Source organism: Aedes aegypti, chromosome 3 (assembly GCF_002204515.2).
Source record: "Aedes aegypti strain LVP_AGWG chromosome 3, AaegL5.0 Primary Assembly, whole genome shotgun sequence".
Lineage (NCBI taxonomy): Eukaryota > Metazoa > Arthropoda > Insecta > Diptera > Culicidae > Aedes > Aedes aegypti.
Window position 1 is genome coordinate 301,420,303 of NC_035109.1, and position 20,919 is coordinate 301,441,221.

The 20,919-nt window shown below is 38.4% G+C and overlaps 2 protein-coding genes across 2 annotated transcripts in view; one reads left to right on the forward strand and one right to left on the reverse strand.

Moving 5' to 3' along the window:
• LOC5578673 (sodium-dependent nutrient amino acid transporter 1) overlaps window positions 1–20,919 on the forward strand; it is a 31,838-nt gene that overhangs the window by 3,486 nt on the left and 7,433 nt on the right. The window contains exons 2-3 of the mRNA XM_001657021.2: window positions 5,494–6,467; window positions 16,330–16,594. Of these exons, the coding sequence (XP_001657071.2) occupies window positions 5,494–6,467; window positions 16,330–16,594 (1,239 nt within the window). The remainder of the gene's footprint in view (window positions 1–5,493; window positions 6,468–16,329; window positions 16,595–20,919) is intronic.
• LOC5578674 (prostaglandin reductase 1) lies at window positions 16,917–18,959 on the reverse strand. The gene is made up of 2 exons (XM_001657022.2): window positions 17,989–18,959; window positions 16,917–17,928 (listed from the first exon to the last, which is right to left on the reverse strand). The coding sequence occupies exons 1-2, from the start codon at window positions 18,095–18,097 to the stop codon at window positions 17,042–17,044; spliced, it is 996 nt and encodes a 331-aa protein (XP_001657072.2). The 5' UTR covers window positions 18,098–18,959; the 3' UTR covers window positions 16,917–17,041.

The following is a 20,919-nucleotide window of genomic DNA, read 5'->3' on the forward strand; positions in this document are numbered from 1 at the left end:
GGAAGTGTTCTTAGAACACTACGCTGAGTAGCCGGCTCTGTCCCAGTGGAGACGTTAATGCCCTTAAGTCCTCCTCAACCGCAAAAAGCCATCGTGTGCGCGGCCTACCACGAAGTCGGCGGCCTCGTCCGGGTTCTCTGTTGAATATTATCTTTGCTTGTCGTTCTTCCGGCATACGGGCAACGTGACCAGCCCAACGCAGCCTGCCGTGTTTTATGCGCTTGACAATATCCACCTCTTTATACACTGGTACAACTCGTGATTCATGCGACGCCGCCAGATGCCGTTTTCTAGTTTACCACCGAGTATTGTTCGCAGCACTTTACGTTCAAACACCCCGAATGCTCTCCGGTCGACTTCCTTCAATGCCCATGATTCATGGCCATATAGGACAACCGGAAAGATTAGTGTCTTGTATAACGCGAGTTTTGTTTTCGTTTGCAGGCTACGGGACTTCAGCTGGTTACGGAGCCCGTAGAAAGCCCGATTCGCAGCTGCAATACGTCTTTTCACCTCGCAGGTAATATCATTATCGCATGTCACTAGTGTTCCAAGATACACAAATTCTTCCACCACTTCAAACTTTTCACCACCTAGCACCATTTCGCTACCATTAACCCGTCCGGACCCACGTTGACCACCAGCTATCATATACTTCGTTTTTGTGGTGTTGATCGAGAGCCCAATCCTCGTTGTCTCCCTCTTGAAAGGCACGAACACCTCTTCCACTGCCCGACGGTCAATCCCGATGATGTCGATATCGTCCGCAAAGCCAAGGAGCATATGAGAACGTGTGATAATGGTACCGCTTCTCTGCACACCGGCTCTCCTGATAGCACCTTCGAGCGCTATGTTAAACAGCAAGTTAGAAAGAGCGTCACGCTGTTTCAATCCATCTAAGGTTACGAACGATAACGAAATCTCGTCCACCACCCGCACACTTGATTTCGATCCATCAAGCGTTGCACAAATCAGTCTAATCAGCTTCGCCGGAAAGCCATGTTCGGACATAATTTGCCACAACTCTTTTCTCTTCACTGAATCGTACGCTGCAAGTTGTACTCCCGGAATTTATCTAGAATTTGATGCAGGGTAAACATTTGATCCGTCGTTGATCGGCCCTCTCGAAAACCAGCTTGGTATTCGCCGACAAAGGACTCCTCATACGGTCTCAATCTGTTGAACAGAATTCCAGACATGATTTTGTACGCCGAATTAAGGAGTGTTATCCCTCGGTAATTGGCGCACTCCAGTCGATGCCCTTTCTTGTACAGAGGGGGAATGAGACCTTCCAACCAATTAGTAGGCATTTGTTCTTCCTCCCATATCCTCAATATGATACGGTGAAGGAGTTCGTGCAGCTGCTCACTCCCGTGTTTGAGAAGTTCGGCCGGGAGCTCGTCCTTCCCAGCAGCCTTGTTGTTCTTTAGCCCATTGATAGCTTTTTTTACCTCATCTAGCGTTGGAGGTTCCACAGCCTGTCCATCGTCATCGATTTGAATTCTGCTACCAGATCTACTTTCATTATCTCCGTTCAACAATGACTCGAAGTACTCTTTCCACCTGGCGGCCACCATTGTTTTATCCGTCAGCAAGTTACCTTCGCGGTCGTTGCACATGGCGGGAGACGGCGCTGTTTTTCTCCGCACACCATTTACGGACTCGTAGAACCGTCGCATGTTGTTCTGTTTCATAGCTTCTTGCGCCTGAGCAATTACTGCCTCTTCATGCTCCTTTTTCTTTCTGCGATGGATCCGTTTTTCGGCTGCCCTTGCTTCCTTGTACCGCTTTCTGGGTACCAGACACCAGCATCCGGCTTCTAGCCAAGTTCTTCTCGTTCGTCATTTTCTGGCACTCCTCGTCGAACCAACCGTTCTTTGGTCTCCGTTGAGCAGTACCTACCACTTCTCGCGCTACTGTGCTCACCGCTCCGTGGACTGACTCCCACAGATCGCTGAGGTTGACGCTTTCGTCGATTTCGCTAATCCGCTCGTCGAGCTTTTGATGGTAGTCCGCTGCTACACCATCTGCTGACAGGCGTTGGATATCGAAACGCAACGATTGTCGATTTCTAGAACTCGAAACGGTTGATAATCGCGCTCGAATTTTGCTTACAACGAGATAGTGGTCTGAGTCGATATTCTAACATCGATGACATCAGAAAAAATATCGGCCGTCTACCAGAACATGGTCGATTTGGTTGCAAAGTTCGCCTTTTGGGTGTTGCCAGGTGTGCTTGCGGATATCCTTGCGTGCAAAGTAAGTGCTACTGATGGCCATCCCCCTGGTGGCAGCAAAGTTCACTAAACTTAGGCCGTTGTCGTTGGTAACAGAGTGAAGGCTCTCTTTACCAATGATAGGGCGGAAGAAGTCCTCTTTTCCGACCTGCGCATTAGCGTCGCCGATGACAATTTCCACGTCGTGTTTTGGGCATTCTCCATAGGTCTTGTCGAGACATTCGTAAAACGCGTCCTTCACGTCATCGGGTTTGTCGTTAGTCGGTGCATATACGTTGATCAGGCTGTAGTTGAAGAACTTGCCCCGAATCCTCAATACGCAGATCCGCTCGTTGATCGGCTCCCGACCAGACGGAAGAAACAAGATTAAAACAGAATGTGTTCCCCTGGTATGATTTTTTTTATATCACCAGTTGTTATAAAATATGTACCGTTAGTAGTTAAAATAACAAAAATTTTAACAAAATTTGCACCAAATTAAACTAAAACATAACAAATCCTGTTACAATTATATCAAAATTATAACAGAATATGTTGCAAGGATGTTACAAAATAACAAAATTATTGCAAACTATGTTACTGTTTATGACATCGGATGTTATTTGCAACAAACTTATAAATGCAATGTCACAAATATAACAAATGTTGTTATAAATGTGTTACTAAAAATATAACAAGTTGAGAACAAAGCCATATTGATAACAGAATTTTATCAACTTCTATTACTTTTAACTGCTGCTGATAGGAATGTGTTATAATTTTGTTATGTGGTTCTGGTCGGGCTTCCATCTAATAACGCGCTTCATCTGCTTCCCGATCACTATGAAACCGACTCCGTGTTCAGCTTTATCGCCACCGCTGTGGTAGATGTTGTATTTGAAAGCGGTGTTAGCGATGGGGTCTACCGCTCTGAATTCACGTTCTCCAGATCTTAGCCAACACACTTCCTGAATTGCAGCCACGCACACGCCAACTTTTCGCAATTCACGAGCCAAAAGGCTCACTCGTCCAGGTTCATTGAAGGTCCTGACGTTCCAGGTACCGAGTTTCCAATCATAGTCCTTATTTCGTTGCCAGGTCGGTTGCCGAAAGTAACGTTCGTTTCTTCTACTTTCTCCATTTTTCGTGGTGGATAATGAATTCGGTATGCTACCTTACCGGGGTCGCGCTACCGTGATGCAGGTTGATGGGACTGCCATCTTAGGTGTAGCTGACGTGATACAGCGTTTCATACTCAGTCGCTGGATGCCAGAACAGACGCTGTTTGAGCCGCACCTCCTGGTGTACAGACGCTCAAAACGCACCTCCTCACTCTAGCTGATCTCAGAAGGACAACAGTGCCCAAGCTGCACTACCAGCTAAGTTCGCAACCCTTAGCTGGCGGTCTTTGTCATCATTTGACCCGTGGAAGCGCGAGGTAGAAACTTGTGAGGACCAGAGCTGTGTTGGTCGCTCCTTCCTGATTGTCGACTCACCATTTTGCAGCCCAGAACATTTAGCGATAACAAAAAAGCAGATATCAAAATGTTAAAATATTTACATTTAACTGGATTATTGAAAGAATGGTAAAACTCTTGAATTGAGGTGAATGAGCTGGCTTATTATGTTTAAGGTGAAGATTAATCGAAGCCAAACTTGAAATTTTCCAAACCAAACATCCGTTTAAGCTGAAAATTTAATCGATTGGTGATGACCAATCGATTGTATTTTCAGCTCAAACGGGTGTTTGGTTCTCCAGATCCGTACTCTTGAAAATTTGATAATACTTGTCAACAGTCACAACAGGGGAGTCCGTAGCCTTGAGGTTACGCTTTCGCTTCATAAGCGGAAGGTCATGGATTCAATTCCCAGCCCCCCCAAAAAAATAACCCGTCCAGCCACCAGAAGACGTCGCACGGAGGACCGTGCTTAGGGGAGCACATCCATCCTCCGTCAGTATCAGATGGTGACTGAGACAAACTGACCCACTTCGCAGGCAGCTAGCCTCAAACGACTCAGAAACACGGCAAAACGAACCACCGCAAGAGTAATGGAATATGGCTTATGGAAATCGATTGGACGATCATGAGAAATAACTGGTGCCTTTTTAAAGTTAACTGAAGGTGGTTCCAAAATAATCGAATGAAAATCCACGAAACGGCAGCTATTTTAAAATGCCTTTTCGGAGGTCGGGTACGTAAAGGTTTATATATTTAGATAATGTGTTATTGCTCAGAAACTGCTCTTGAAATGTACTTCATTGTATGAAGCTAAACTCATGTGATTGTTTTTAATTCGGAATGAAAAAAAGGATTTCCGAATTTGATTAAGAAGGCATCGACTCCAATGTTGTATTATAAGAAACATGGGAGTATCTCGAGAATCAGGTGGCAGATGGCCGCAAAACATGCAAATTTTATAAATGGATTTATTTCTCAGCAAATTATGATGAAATGGCGATTATACAGGAAAACTAAATAGCTATGTAGTTTTAAGGAAAAGTAAGTAGGGAGGTAAAGGAAGTCCTGCAGATGGGTGACAAGATCGAATATTAAGATATTCGAAACTGGGAAAGAATAAGATTCATAAATTTTATGGAGATTTGTAATTTCTTATGTATTAAGGAAAAGTTACTGTCATTTTTATCTTCATTTTTTGTAATCCCCCTTGGGTTTCTTGAGATTATGTTTAAAGTTAGTTTTTTGACGATTTTTTGTCATGCGAGATCCGAAAAGAGTATGGATACTAACTCCTAGTAAGGTCAATTTTATTACTAATTTCATTTTATATTAACATTTAATAAAACGCCAAACGAGCTGTGCGTTGTAATGAAAATCTTTTAAATGTTTTTATTAGTTATATATTGTCAACATTAAAACAACTCTTTGCAAAATTCCAACTTTATACGTAAATTTGAAACCATTATAATTTCAGGCATTTGTCAGTGGTGCATACATTTGTGCTACAGTTTTGAACTGCTTCAAACAAGACTGCGTCAGTCCTGAATCATAAAAACCACCGATCATTCCTAATAGGTTAAAAAAACATATTCACATTGTTAGCACGTTCGGGTGATTCCCTCAATCCCTCGCTAATATCGTGTAAAATGCGCGCATTCAAAACACGTGCATTTACGTGCCTTCGTTTTCAAATTAACCATTGCTTGAGTTCGATTCGCACCGAACGTGTATCGTTCCGACACTAATTATTCATTACCACCATTAACAACCTATACTGAATGCCAGTTTCCTCTCCCCCTTCTTCTCTGCATTCCCAGGAATCGGCGTCGGCCAGATGATTGCCATGTCCATTGTGATCTCATACTACGCGGCCACCATTGCCGTGGCCATCCGCTACTTTGCGGCTTCCTTTTCCGGTGATCTTCCCTGGGCCACCTGTGACCCCTCGTGGACCGACGTGAATTGTATCAATTCGAGTGACATCATGGCCAAATCCAGCATCACCAACTCGACGCTCCCGGTGAAGACTTCGGCCGAGCTGTACTACACCCGAGCGGTGACGGGCGAAGACTATCTGGTCGGCGACGAAATTGGACTTCCGGAGTGGAAGCTGAGCTTGTGCTTGCTGTTCATCTGGGTTTGCATGACCTTTATGCTGATCAAGGGGATCAAGGGATCCGGAAAGGTGTCGTACTTCTTGGCACTGTTCCCATATGTGGTGATGCTTTTCTTCGCGATCTACGCCTTCACACTGGAAGGGGCAATGGATGGGCTGCTGTACTTCATCAAACCGGATTGGAATCAGCTGTTGAATCCCACGGTGTGGAAGGAAGCCGTTTCGCAGTGTTTCTTTTCGCTTTCGATTTGCTTCGGAGGTGTGATTGCCTACTCGTCGTTTAACAACTTCTCCAACAATATCTACCGGGATGCGATGATCATCTCCTGGTTGGATACTTTTACATCGCTGCTGTCCGGTGCAATTGTGTTTGCCATCATTGGCCATTTGGGATTCATCACTGATGAGACGGACTACACCAAGGTGGTTTATCCGGGCAGTGGATTGACCTTCATCACCTATCCCGATGCCATTGCCAAGTTTGAACATGTACCGAATCTGTTCGCGGTTCTGTTCTTCTTCATGCTGTTTGTTCTGGGCATTGGAAGTAATACCGGAATCATTACCAGCGTGGTGACGGCCATTCGGGACGAGTTCCCACAGCTGCAGAACTGGAAGGTGGTGATAACGATCAGTGTTATTGGTTTCTCGACTGGATTCCTGTTCATTACACCGGTGAGTACTTATTCATCTTAACGTTCAACGCTTCGTCATCGAAATCATCGTCATCATTGAAACTTCAAAAACAGTTTTTCTGTTCAAAACTTAAAATTATTCGATGAAAATGTGTTCACTGTGTTTCGGTTGGAGAATAGAATACAGTGAACACATTTTCCTGTAAATTTTCTTCATTTTGAACGAAAAAACTGCTTTTGAAAATTTCGAAAACAATGACGGATCCTGCCCCCTTAAACTAATAATGCGGCGTAAAATTCTTCTTACCTTTTGTATGGCAATAGTCTCAAATTTATCCTGTTGCTGATTAAGTATGGAAAAATATAATAGATTTGAGCAATATACTTTTTTTGACAAAATATTTTTAAAGTAAAAGGTACTATAAAACAGTATGATTTTGTGGCTTTCTCCTTTAGGAACAAGCGATTGAATAGGGATCACATTCGGTCAGCGTACATTGTGTCTATCGAGTAGGGTGATGTGTTAACCCATTAACACCTAAGGTATCCCACAATTGTACATAAGTCTTGAAATTGTTATGAATGGTTATGTTCCCATTAAATAATAACAGTTGCAAAAAAAAAAACAAAAATTAACTCTATGGTGAGCATAGAAAAAAATTGAAAGTGTGTCGTCGATATCTGACAGCTCCAACAGATCAATTTTGCATTTTATAAAGGTACAGTTCATGCTAATTGGTTCTTTAGAAACATTAGAAGTTGTAAAATAATAATAATTTTGGTAGGAAAAGTTCAACTCTTTTACTACCAAGGGGGAGAAAATTTACGCTTGCCACAAAGTAAAGTAAAAAATCCAACTTTGATATGCATTGTCTCCGTCGTTTTGTAAGCAGCAATGGAATCAGACACAATTCAAGATCAATCCACTTAAAAATTATTTAAATGAAAAGTATACATAGAGTAATTTAACAAGAGGTACTTCCTAGTCTTATCTTATACAGATTTGTGGCACAAATTAAACAATGTAACACTGTTTAAGGTGATAAATCATGGTTTTCTTGGTAAACAAATAATTTCAAGAGTCCCAATCCACATGTTTAGGATGAAATTTAAAATTTTGATCAAACTCAAAATATGTTTTACTTAAGAAAAATTCTATTTTTAAACTTGTTCTTCTATAAATCAACGTTCAACGCAGTGAAATGTAGTTTTTTTTTCTAAATAAATTTGATTTAAGAAGCCTAGGATAAGTTCTTGGGCAGAAATAGAAATGACAACTCTCAAAATATTGTGTGATGAAAAAACTACGGAAAACTTCTTTTTTTTAACTTTTTGTTTATCTATTAAGCGATATTGGAAGCGATAACTGGTGGATTTCTCGACTAGAACAAGACTGCTGAAGTCTACCTGTCTTATTGACTGAAGAACATATTCACTTTGTTTGCGTGGAAGTATTAATTTTTGATAACACTTCAAATTTATTTCAATTTCAAACCTACTAAAATATAATATTTGCAACTATTTGCTAATGAACCAAAATTCAAAGCACATCTAGTTTTTTCACCATAAACTTTATTAATTAAGTGAACATTTTTGGGCAGAAAACAAAGTTTTTATTGCATTCAAAATTATTTTACTTAAAAAACTACGAGAATCTCTTGTTTTTATTTTCTGCCTGAGTATCAAAAATTTAAACAAAGACATATAACTTTTTTAACATTAATCAGCTGTAAAGTTTTTTGTGTAGAGATAGAAAGTTCTCATTGTACTCAAAATTTTTTTACTAGCAATACGAAAACAGTATTTTTGAAACTGTTTGTCTATGAATTTAAATTCAATGCGTTGACTTGTGAATCTGATTACTGATGATTAAACATGTTTATTGGTCTTATGCAAATAAATGTATGCAAAAAAAAACATGTCAACGCTGTGAGTTTTGATTTTCGGTAAAAAATGGTTAAGTAATAAAATGTTCCCTTGTTTTTAAAGCGAAATAAAATTATAGTGCTACCTAATATTTCTGCTCAAACATGTTCACTGGATATCTTAAACAAATTAATGTCAAAAAAAGGACTTGCATTTTGATTTACAGACTAACATGCTTGAGTTTTTCATAGCTCTTTTGGTTAAGAAAATTCTAAGTGTAATTTTTTTATTTCTGCGCTGACGTGTTGACGAGACTTCTGCAATCATTTTTTGTCGAAAAAAACACATGTCATATCCAATGAGCTTTGATTTACAGGCAAACAGGCTGAAACAAGCAAGATTTCAAGTAGTATGTCGGGTAAACGTAATTTCGAGTTTTTTTTGTATAATATATTTCTGTTCAAACATATTCGCGAGACTTCTAGAATGAAGTTATAGATTAACTATCAAATAATTTAAAATAATGAGATTTTTTTTCTAAATATGTTTGGAAAACAAACTTAGAGTGCTTGATGATAATATAGTTTTACCCCAAACATGTTCAATGAACATATATAAGCCAATTAGGCTGATACAAATATTAATTTTCTTTTATGTCACCCCGCCCCCCCCCCCGTCAGAAAACCGAAAATTTTGAAGGGGAGAAAAAAAAAGATTCATCATTTTTTTCACATCAGTTAGGTTTTATAAATTTTTAAAGCAAAAAACAGGTAAAATAATGATCCAGAGGACGGTTGGAAAAAGCTTAACAACATTCGTTGAAATTAAAAATTCAAAAATATATATTTTTTTTTCATATTTTTTTTTTCATATTTTTTTTGTTCCTTATTTATTTTTATCCCCCCTCGTACCTTCCAAATGGTCTTGGACATAAAAGAAAATTAATATTTGTATCAGCCTCAATACCAAATAAATATATGTCTTCGCACTGAATTCCAATTTACAGGTTACCAAGTGCAAAAAATTGGTTTTGTGTATTTTTTTTTTGTGTTAAATAAAAATTTTCTGCTTTCTGCTCAGATATAATCACTGCTCTTGAACTATCAAATTTATTACTAACAACTACATGTCATCGGCGTAAAAAGAATCGATCGTAAAAAATCAGAGTTATAATTGTGGTTTTGAAAAATGCATCGTCTAGATGTGGAAATACTGATCCGAGATATTTGGTAAAGTTGAAGCATGAGTTGAGAACTTTCTCAAATGGCCATCCAAGTTTTCATATTTTGGTAATAGATAGTAAGACTGCTCGATTGTTAGCAAAAGAGTCAATTATGTGGGGGTGTGATATGCAGATACCAATAAATTTTAAAGATAACGATACCGAATGTTCATCAAAGTTGAAGGAAATGTTGCTTGCCATACAGTCGGCTGAAGCACAAATGTGCATGTGGCTGGTAACACTGTTTAAGAAGAATAAAGAAAGGATCAAAACCATAAAACTTGAGTGTAATCGAAAAATAGAATGCTCAGCAACATGCAATACTCTTCAACTGTAATCTAATTTTTCATGAAGGGTTCAAAATTTTGGTCGAAGCTGGCAACACTGCTCAAGTAAAATTACGCCACCAGGCAATGCTATTGTGCAGAAAGTTTTTATTTTGCGGATATCTAAGGATCCTGATCACCGCCCCCACTTAACTTAGAAACGGCAAAGTTGTTCAGTTGCTTATGGGCTATCATTATTTTAGTCAAGAGATTTGAGACTGTGCCACCAAGCAGCGCTAGTGAGCATAAAACTTTGCGATTATCTCAGGATTCTGACCACCCCGAAAGATGGCGTCTTCGGCAAAGTTTTTCAGTAGTTCAAGGGCTATCATTATTCTAGTCAAGATATTCAATATTTTTCCACCAGGTGGCGCTAGTGAGCACGTTTTTTTTTGTTTTGCGGATATCTCAGGATCCTTACCTCTGACGGCGTCTTCGAAAAAAGAAAATGTTTATTCTAGCCAAGAGGTTCGAGATTCTGCCGTGCTGGCGCAAGTGAGCATAAAACTTTTATTTTGCAAATATATTAGGTTCCTGACTACTAAGAAAAATGACGCTTTTGGCAAACTTGTCCAGTAAGTCAAGGGTTATCATTGTTCGAGCCATGCGATTCAATAGTTTTCCCCCAGACGGCACTAGTGAGTAAGATTTTTTTCCAATAATCTCGAACGTCTTGGCTGCAATAAACATTTTTTACGAAGACGGTTTCTTTCTAAATAGTCAGGATCACAAAATATCTTCGAATTCAAAGTTTCTTTCTGACTAGTATCACTAATTGGTGCAAAACCTGAGCATGAAAAAATACGTGGATTTCCCGGAGAATTCATAAACGCCATCGAAATAGCCCAAACATAAAGGCACAATTTTTTTTATCGAACGATCGTGACAGTTGCTCACAATGCAGCGTAAACAACAAATACAAACTAACCGCTTTCTACTCCAAACATCACGCACACATTAATACGCACAAGTTTTATTTTCATGTTTCGAACGATGGAAAACTTTGTTTACGTTCTCAATTGTACGCGGTAATTAAATGAATTTCGTGAAATATAGAAGTTTTACGGCGTGTCATTGAAATGAAATCCTTCAGTAAAAATTTGCGAAAGTTTTCCATAGCGTGAATGAGTGTCCGATGAAGTAAGTCACACAGGAGGTGAAAAGGGATTTGATTCGTAATGTGGAATGGCTAAGTTGATCGCTAATCAGATTTCACTCGGTACGTCTTCATCCATGCGATGTCGGTGAAACATTACAAAGTGAATAATTGAACCCAAGTTATTCATCGAAATACAGTAGTTTTGGTGTACAAATGAAAGAACCATATAATACACATGGAAAATTAGTCCATATTGTAGATAAGTTCGAAAATCGAATATTAATATTAATGTTTGCGAATTCAAGCACTTGCGACGAAGTATAGCGAGACTTTTATAAGCTAAGCCCGTTAGGCGCTCAGGCGTCACAATGATCCTCAACATCACCGGAGTTCGCCAACATGCTCTAGAATAGCGTGCTGTTTTTGTCTCTTTATGGTTGCGTTCTTCAGCAAACTTTTAGGATATTAAGAACAATTTGGTTGATTACAATTTTTATCTAACTCTTCTTTTAATTCTGAAGTTTTAGACTCTTGTTATTATTCAACCTTTTAAAACATTATTAACTTTTTGTTTTCAGTTTTACATGAATATGGGCTTCTGAAGAGTTTTATTGAAAGTATTGATACACATTTTTTGCTGAACATTGCAAGTTTATAATTCTAGTTATTGAAAAGTTGTAAACATATGCTCGGCGTTTAATCAGACTGCTTTTCAATGATGCCAGTGAAATGTACTCCAAGCATTCAGAAAAACAAAATATTTACATTTTTTTCCGTAATATTTAAACTTATCTATTTGGTTAAGCATCCGTACCACAATTTCATTGAAAAATTTTTATTTCTTTTAGTTCTTGACTAATCTTTACAAGGTTAAAATATCATGTAGTCCAGTCTGTCTGAACACCGACCATATATAAATAAAAAAAAAACTATGGAATCTTAAGATACCATTTACCCCTCTACTGGCAGCTTTATTTTTACCGCTAAAAAAATATTCAAATCGCTATGACTTTTTTTGTTTCTCGATATTTTTGCACCATTTTTTCACAAGATCTCAAAAATCTCTTCTAGTTTAAAATCCGTGTCGATATTAATCATTAGTGATCTAGTTTTGAAAATATTCCGATGTTCCTTGGGGTACCGACATTCTCCATATAAAATATTTTTGGCGGCCACTTTATTTTTGGTCAGTTTTTCAAAAAAATAAAATATGTTCTATGCAATGCTATGCAATAAGGAGCTACTCTGAAAAAATCATGCAAATCGGTTCAGTATTCTTGGAGAAATCTGAAAATAACGATATGAGTTTTTTTTTGAGTTTTCTAGATATTTATTTGTCGAGAGTGAAACCAAACACATAAATGCTCATTACTCAAAGACGCCTTCACCAAATTGCTTATTTTTTCACAACATACTCGCATTAATATAAGGAGTGTATCGAAAAGTAGTCGCAAACTTTCAAAACAGTCTCAAATATAATGGGTTGAACCTACAAACAATTTTTTGATCAGAAATGCTTAACAATGTATTGAAAAGTGATGATGTGGTGATATTGTTTCAATAAAGTGGTATTTTGCATGATAATTTTTCAAATTACTAACAGATGTCGGTGAAAATCTTGCACACCTCTGAAAAAATTGATATGTTAATAAATGTGTAAAATTTTTAGAAAAAAATATTTTTGTTTATGCTAATATATTCTGTGCCACAACTCTCATGACATAGTGTAAAAAATATTTTGACAAATTCATTAACAAGCATTTGAGAGCAAATACAAAAATCGAAAATAGTCGATTTTTAAGTACCTCGTTTTTTGATTTTTTCTTTCTACACGTTAATGGTAATATCGAACGATTGTAATGAATAAAAAATTGTTTTTTGATTGGAAAAATTTCTTTGCATATTTATGAAGTAATGTAAGCGAAAAATGTTATTCTATATAATTGCCGCTGTATATGACAGAGCTTCAAAAGTTGATTAAACAAAAGTGACTTTCTAAAACCGACCTTGTTCCAATAATTGAGCTTTTTTAGAGCAATAATTTATTTTTTGAATTTCTTTTTACGTGCTGGGTGAAGTAAACATATTTTCCGATAGAATAAGCTTTTCATCCTATTTTGTTTGATATACATTTTGTTAAATACAAATCATCGAATCTTCAGAAGACACTTCAAAAATGTATTTTTGTGCAAGATTTTATTTTCCATGCTTTATAAACCTTATTGTATTCATATTAAGACTACATGCTATTCAATATTTTTTTAGCTGCTTCAATATTTGATGACATGGTGAAGATTTGCGCGAAAAAAGCTTTTAAAAAGATGAAATATTCTTTGAGATACACCGTTTTGAATGTTTGCGACTACTTTTCGATACACTCCTTATCATTCTAAGGAGTGAATATCCGAATACGATAAAAAGTCCGTAGGCTGAGATATGTACGTGGGTTATGGCTACGCGTCGGTCCCCCAAGGAATTATGGAATATCTCCGGATCCAGATGACCAATTATCAGTATCGACGCATATTCTAAACTAGAAGAGTTTTTTGAGATCCTGTAAAATGTGATGCAAAAATATCGAGAAACAAGTTATTGCGATTTAAATATTTTTTGAGTGTTAAAAACGAAGCTGACGGTAGAGGGGTTAACTAATAGAGTCGTTCATTTTTTTGTTAGACGACATTCGAATAACCATACATGAGGTTAATTTCCCTGCGAGACTGCGAGAAGATCATTTTTAAAAATTTAGAAAATTTACTTCTAAAAAACTCTTAAAAACGGGACTGCAAAATTTGGAAGTTACCGATATGTCGACTTTGAAAAAGCTGTCAATTCTGTTCAATTTAGATCTACAACTTTTCTATATACACTCCCGTGCATAAGTTTGGGTTCACCCCCAAAAAAACATGCAAAAGTGTTCAGTCCATATCTCTGTGATTTCACGTCCAATTGAAACTCTCTAAGCCGCATTCGAAAGGCAAAGAGTTATTCTTACTTCGTATTTATTTTTCCACAAATATTTTTTGAACTTTGTGTACTAAATTTTTACTTAAAGTTGTGACATTTTTCAAAAAACACACTGAAAAAACAAAGCTAATTTCCTCAGCATTGGATCGACCAAAATTTTAAAACAAAGTGTCTTCAGAATCGTAATCTTATATTCTTTGAAGAGCACTCACTAATTTTTTGCGGAAAAATCTGGAAAGTATTCAAAATCAATGAAACAATCAGTCAAGTCATCGTGCAAAAGTTTGGGTTCACCCCTCAGTATGGTGTATCGTGCAAAAGTTTGGGTTCTCCTGAATTTACTTAAATCTGTGAAATCTCAAACCAATCACTTACGTGCCATTATTTGCGCTGAAAAAAGCTTTAAACTATTAAAATCTGTTGAAAAATGACAGAGATATTGACAAAAATGATGTGCGTGCGGCTCAGGTTAACCCAAACTTTTGTACGATTTCATACTGAGGGGTGAACCCAAACTTTTGCACGATGACTTGACTGACTGTTTCATTGATTTTGAAAACTTTCCAGATTTTTCCGCCAAAATTTCGTATGGTCTCTTCAAAGAATATAAGATTACGATTCTAATGACACTTCGATTTAAAATTTTGGTCGATCCAATGTTGAGGAAATTAGATATGATTTTTCAGTGTGTTTTTTGAAAAATGTCACAACTTTAAGTAAAAATTTAGCACGCAAAATTTAAAAAATGTTTTTGGAAAAAATATATAAGAAGTAAGAATAACTCTTTGCCTTTCGAATGCAGCTTAAAGAGTTTCAATTGGACGTGTAATCACAGAGATATGGACAGAACACTTTTGTAAGTTTTTGAGGGGGTGAACCCAAACTTTTGCACGGGAGTGTACAACTGTTGTAGAAATTTGAAATAAATATAAATTGACATTTTGTAATTTACAGACGATTTCCGAGTTTTTAAGGGTATTTCTAAAGTAAATGTTCCCATTTTTTTTCAAATGACGCAGTAAATGCAGGAAAAGTAACCTCGTGTATGGCCTTTGGAATATCATGAGTTTTTGGACTCTTAAGGTTTCATAGTCATGCAATCCAAAGGCTGTTTCATTTGCTGGCACAAGTGGACCAATATGTACTCTATGGCCGAAGTTATTCCGGTTTTTTCGTAGGTCAGGTCGAGTTAAAAATCTATCAACTTTCTTCTCTGAAAAGATTAATCATAGTAAATGGTGTTTTAACACTTCAAATTTTACATAAACCGGGAATTAGGTATCCTATGTTAATATTGTGATATTGATGGGCAACCGATTGCGGTCAAGATCACATTATGGTTCTTCGTAAGATCCGGAACATCCGTAAAAGAGGACATATCTTGAAAGTTGACCTGGATTTTTGTTTCAAACGACGTGCAGTAATAAGCTCCAAATTAGTATACGAATAAAGTGACCTTGACTGCGATCGGTTGCCTAACGATATCTAAAGGATACATAATTCCCGTTTACTTGATCGATTTTTACCCGACCTGACCCAGGAGTACACCGGAATAAGTCCGCCTTTATGAAATTCCATTTGTGCCAGCAGTTTCATATGCTGGCACAGCCTTTGGATTGCATGTAGTGAAAACTGCATCTAAATCAGTTAAATTGAACGTTCACAATAACCATTTGAAAAATAAAAATGGTAACCCAGTCGGATATGAATTAAATTTGATTACAACATTAAATTTCTTCAAACAAAATAGTTTGTACTCTTTAATTACCATTTATAGATTTTACGGCTAATCAGACGAGTAGAAGTTCGAACAACTACCGTAAAACTAAACATTGGGTTTACTTCGCAATTGGATTAAATGGAAAAATTAATGAGAAATTTTCGAAAAACTTACTCGCCTTCGTCGGTGAGAATCGAACTCACGACTCGCTGTTCACTAGATAGGGCGCGTTACCCCTACTGCACGAGAGGACTTATGGACGCTTAAGTTAACCTGAAATAGATTTCATCTCAATAATTACGTATTCCTCTCTCGCAAATTGACCAAAGTAAACTTGGTCTCTAGTAGCAATGGTTGTTAAACTAGCATCCCTTCATGCATGACATATGAAAATTTAATATTCCACTGGTGAAAGAACCAATCTGAGGTGTATACAATATTAATTATTTTGTCATTGATGCTTGTGCTTCTCAGCAGATTTTAACACGATTATACTCGAACAAGTGATTGTACGATTTTGATAAACTATCAAGTTCCCGATTTAATGACACTCCAGATCGGTTGCACAATCGTATCAAATTCCATTCTCAAATGAATGCCGCCCTAATTATAACAATTTACAATTCAATTACATCGTGCAGCCCGCAAGTCACTCACTAATCACGTGGTTCCGTGTTCCGCCCTTTTTTTTATCCCTTACAGGCAAGTTCCCGGCTAATCGACTACGTGGACTACTACGGCGTGACTTATGTGACGCTCACCTTGGCCGTGGCCGAGTTGTTCTGCTTCTGTTGGATGTATGGAGTCGATCGGATATGTCGGGATATCGAGTTCATGCTGTCGATCCGGACGAGCATCCTGTGGCGCACCTGTTGGAAGTTTATCACACCGACGGTGCTTTTGATAATTTTGATCGTGACATTCATCAGCGGTGGAAAACCGAAAGGGTTTGCCGATGGCTATCATGGTAAGTTGTATTTTCAAATTAATAGAAGTGGTATGTAATGGGACATTGGAGAAATATGCAACCTTAAGGAATACCAGCAGGAACAGGAAGTCTTTCAAACTCGGAGTAAGCACTAATTTTTGACCTACAATAATTCTGTGCCAATTTTCGGATTTCCATACAAAGTCGGCCAAAATCGTGTGAATGGGTCGAAAATTGCTGCTTTTCCCCTACTAATAATTAACCAAAAGTGTACGATTTGACAGATAACTTTGGATTATTCTAACAATGAATGTCTAGAAGAGCAAGGCTAGTAGAAAACCCTTCAGATTTTGTGGAACGTATCAAATTTGTAACACGTAGAAGTTGGTGAGTGGTCGAGTCGAATGTCCATGTCGACTCCACAATCCAAACCTCATTCTTGTATTTAGAGTTTATCCCATCACACATGTATTTATTATCGAATCTTCAAGCTTTCACCACTGCCTTGCCGATGTTTTCCCCAGCCAACATTCCCATGAAAGCCTGCGGCATGTTTTCAAACCCCTCTGTAATCGTTTCCCGACACTTGATTCTACCTTCCTTGATCCATTTCAAAATCTGCTCGATAGCCTCCGACCGTTGATCGTTCCAACGAAAAACCGAAAACTCTTCCCGCTTCAACTTCTTCGATGCGAAATCCTTCTTAGAAAACCTGACGGTTTCCACTTCACTATTGTAGTCTGAAATTGATCCACAAACTGCAATTCTTCCGAACCGGTTCATTTGCTTGTGCACTATTTCCGCCGTTCTACCTCCAACATTGTCGAAGTAACAGTCTACGCCTTCCGGAGAAGCGTTCCTCAGTTCGGCTTCCACGTCCGCCGTTTTATAGTTGATGGCATGTTCGAACCCCAAGCTCTTGATCCACTCGCACTTGGCATCGGTTCCGGCAATTCCAATCACTTTGCATCCCTTTATTTTCGCAATCTGTCCAAGCAGGGACCCAACGGCACCGGCTGCTGCGCTGACCACCACCGTTTCTCCCTCCTTCGGTTTACATATCTTCAAAAAGCCAAAATAAGCCGTCTGGCCTGTCATTCCGAGTGCTCCTATTCCCAGCGATAGTGGTTCTCCGGAGAAATCCGGTAACGGATATGGTTTCCATTCTGGTTCTACCTCATCCGGTTTGCACACGGAATGGGTACGCCATCCGAAGGCACCCACCACATACGTTCCAGTTGGAAAGTGCGGATTCTTACTGTCCAAGACTTTGGCCACCTGGCAACCGATCATTACTGTTCCCTCCGGGTACTGCGGCATGAAGGTTCGCATGTACGGATCTACACTGAGATAGATTGCTTCGGCGAAGAATTCTGAAAATAAGAAATCTCTCTAGTGTTGATTATGCGCTATAGTCTACTGAAAATACTCACCATTATCTTTCAATTTCGCATCTATAGTTTCTTGTTCGAGTCGAAAGTTGTTGACTGTTGGAAACCCCGAAAAGGCTTTAGCGTAGATCCACTTTTTGGCGACTACCATCGTTCAGTGAAATTTAAATCACCAAAAATTGAATAAACTCGTTGGAAATAATTGTTTTTCGTCTCAGAACAAGACCGTTTGTTTCGAATGGATTTAGATTCAAAGTGAATTTGGCAACTGAGAGCTGCAAAGTATACGATGGATGGAATATTCAGTAAAGGAAGGTACAAAAATGCAGGACAAAGAAACACATGAATTTCCAGGTAGTCTTTTACACGCCCTAAGAGTGTGATTGATGATTATTAGGGTAGTTCAAATTAAAAAAAAAAAAGTTCAAGAATATCAACTTCCATACCTCATGAGCTAGTAATCACTATTCAAAAATTCAACCATTTCGGTAAAAAAGGGCCCAATAAGATTGCATGTAAGATGTTTCTCCCCGAATCTCATTATTCTAACTTAGCTTAATTGTAACTGTTCACGTACATAAGAGCGTCGGTGTGGTAGTCGCGGTGATAATGGGTAGAGTAGCAATATTTACTATATGAAATTACTGAACTACAACGCAACGTTCATTTGACGGCGAACTGGTACACATAATCTTCCGTATTAATGGTTATATTTATTGCAACTCGTTTTAATCTACCGATCAACACTGAATTTGGATTAAACCACTGTTCTGTACTATGAACTGTTTACTTGACTTTGAAACATTACTGTTTTTCTGGACGATTACAGACTGTACCAACTACTTTAACTATTATGTGCTCAATGTTGCCTTTTAGTTTTATATGATCTTGATGCATAGACTACTTGTTCACTAGTATTCTTAAGGCAATTAAAAAGCGGTCAATCAATGTAGGGGGAGATCCCCCAGTGCCGGGCAGCACCCAATACCGGACAAAGTCGAAACATTGAGAAATCACGGTCCAATCAAGATGGTGTATTAGTAGAAAAGAAAGCTATTATGTAGACTAATGTTTGCGTAGAATAACACATCCTTGAAATATGCATACCTTTTTAAAAAAGTAGAAAAGTTTGAAAATCTTTAAAAAATTGACGTATTCTCTTAATTTTGAGCCTATTTAGTAATTATTTTGAACATGAAAAAACACTTTGGATCACGCAAGCATGATCGAACATAATCCTTATTTGATAGCATGAATGTGTTTTGTACCATAATTGAACTAAATATGGACAAATTACAATTTTCGTTAAGCACCTCCTGTCCCTCAGTTTCGGACAGCTTGATTTGTTATATGATATCTTTGTAATTATTGCACCAGTGTCTCAAAATACTTTCATTTTTCATGGATTCCGTCGATCATGGTATCAAACATGCAATAAAATTAAGAAGAATGAACATTCAGAACAACACCGTAAAATGTGCTATTTTTCATCATATATGGAAGAGGTATTTGATAGGCATCTTTCAAACTTAGAAAAACGCAAATTATTCTTGTAAATGTTGCAAATGCATTGAACTGGTAATTGTTAACTATTCCTATAGTGTACACATTCAATGATGTTCATATTTGCAGAATTCGAGGCATTTCCAGATCGTGTCCGGTATTGGGTGCCACATTTCAAGATCGATCAATTTGATACTAAAATACATCATCAAAATGCATTGTCATAATTCGTATTTATATTTTCAAATTTATTTTTGTACACTATAAAAATGATAATATTTATCATAAATGGGTTACACGAGCCCATAAAATCAATATTTTTCGAATTATGAATTAAGTGGCTTAAGTGTCCGGTGGAAGTTTGATGCACCTAATGCTAAGTTTTGGCGGTAACAGAGTAGTGTTTGATCCTTCGACCTTGACGCTTGCTCCTGCGGGGCGAGCGATGAGGGCAGGATCAAACATGTCGCGCGTTGGTTGCTAGGAGTGAAAAAGTGCGCGGTCCGTTAGTAGTGTTTGATCCTTCGACCTTGACGCTTGCTCCTGCGGGGGCGAGCGATGAGGGCAGGATCAAACATGTCGCGCGTTGGTTGCTAGGAGTGAAAAAGTGCGCGGTCCGTTAGTAGTGTTTGATCCTTCGACCTTGACGCTTGCTCCTGCGGGGGCGAGCGATGAGGGCAGGATCAAACATGTCGCGCGTCGGTAGTGAAGCAGTGAAAAAGTGATCGGTTCGTTAGTAGTGTTTGATCTTTCGACCTTGACGCTTGCTCCTGCGGGGGCGAGCGATGAGGGCAGGATCAAACATGTCGCGCGTCGGTAGTGAAGCAGTGAAAAAGTGATCGGTTCGTTAGTAGTGTTTGATCCTTCGACCTTGACGCTTGCTCCTGCGGGGCGAGCGATGAGGGCAGGATCAAACATGTCGCGCGTTGGTTGCTAGGAGTGAAAAAGTGCGCGGTCCGTTAGTAGTGTTTGATCTTTCGACCTTGACGCTTGCTCCTGCGGGGGTGAGCAATGAGGGCAGGATCAAACATGTCGCGCGTCGGTTGCTAGGAGTGAAAAAGTGATTGGTTCGTTAGAAGTGTTTTATCCTTCGACCTTGACGCTTGCTCCTGCGGGGGCGAGCGATGAGGACAGGATCAAATATGTCGCGCGTCGGACGAGTAAAGTGAAAAAGTGCCGCGTTCGATTAGTCCTTATATGTATATATGATTTTTCAACAAACTATGAATGGTTCGTCACTGTGAGTGTCGACATAAACTCTGATTCATGAATTATTAATATTTAACTTTTTTTTTTCAAAACACCCCTTTCTTTTTACCTTTATTTTTGTAATTAAAAAAAACTTTGAATGGTTCGACACTACAAGTGTAGACTTCCGAAAGGTTCACTTTATTCAACAAACTTTGGATGGTTCGTCACTGTAAGTGTCGGCATAAGAATAGGAGTGTTAGGAATGTTACATTCAGGTAT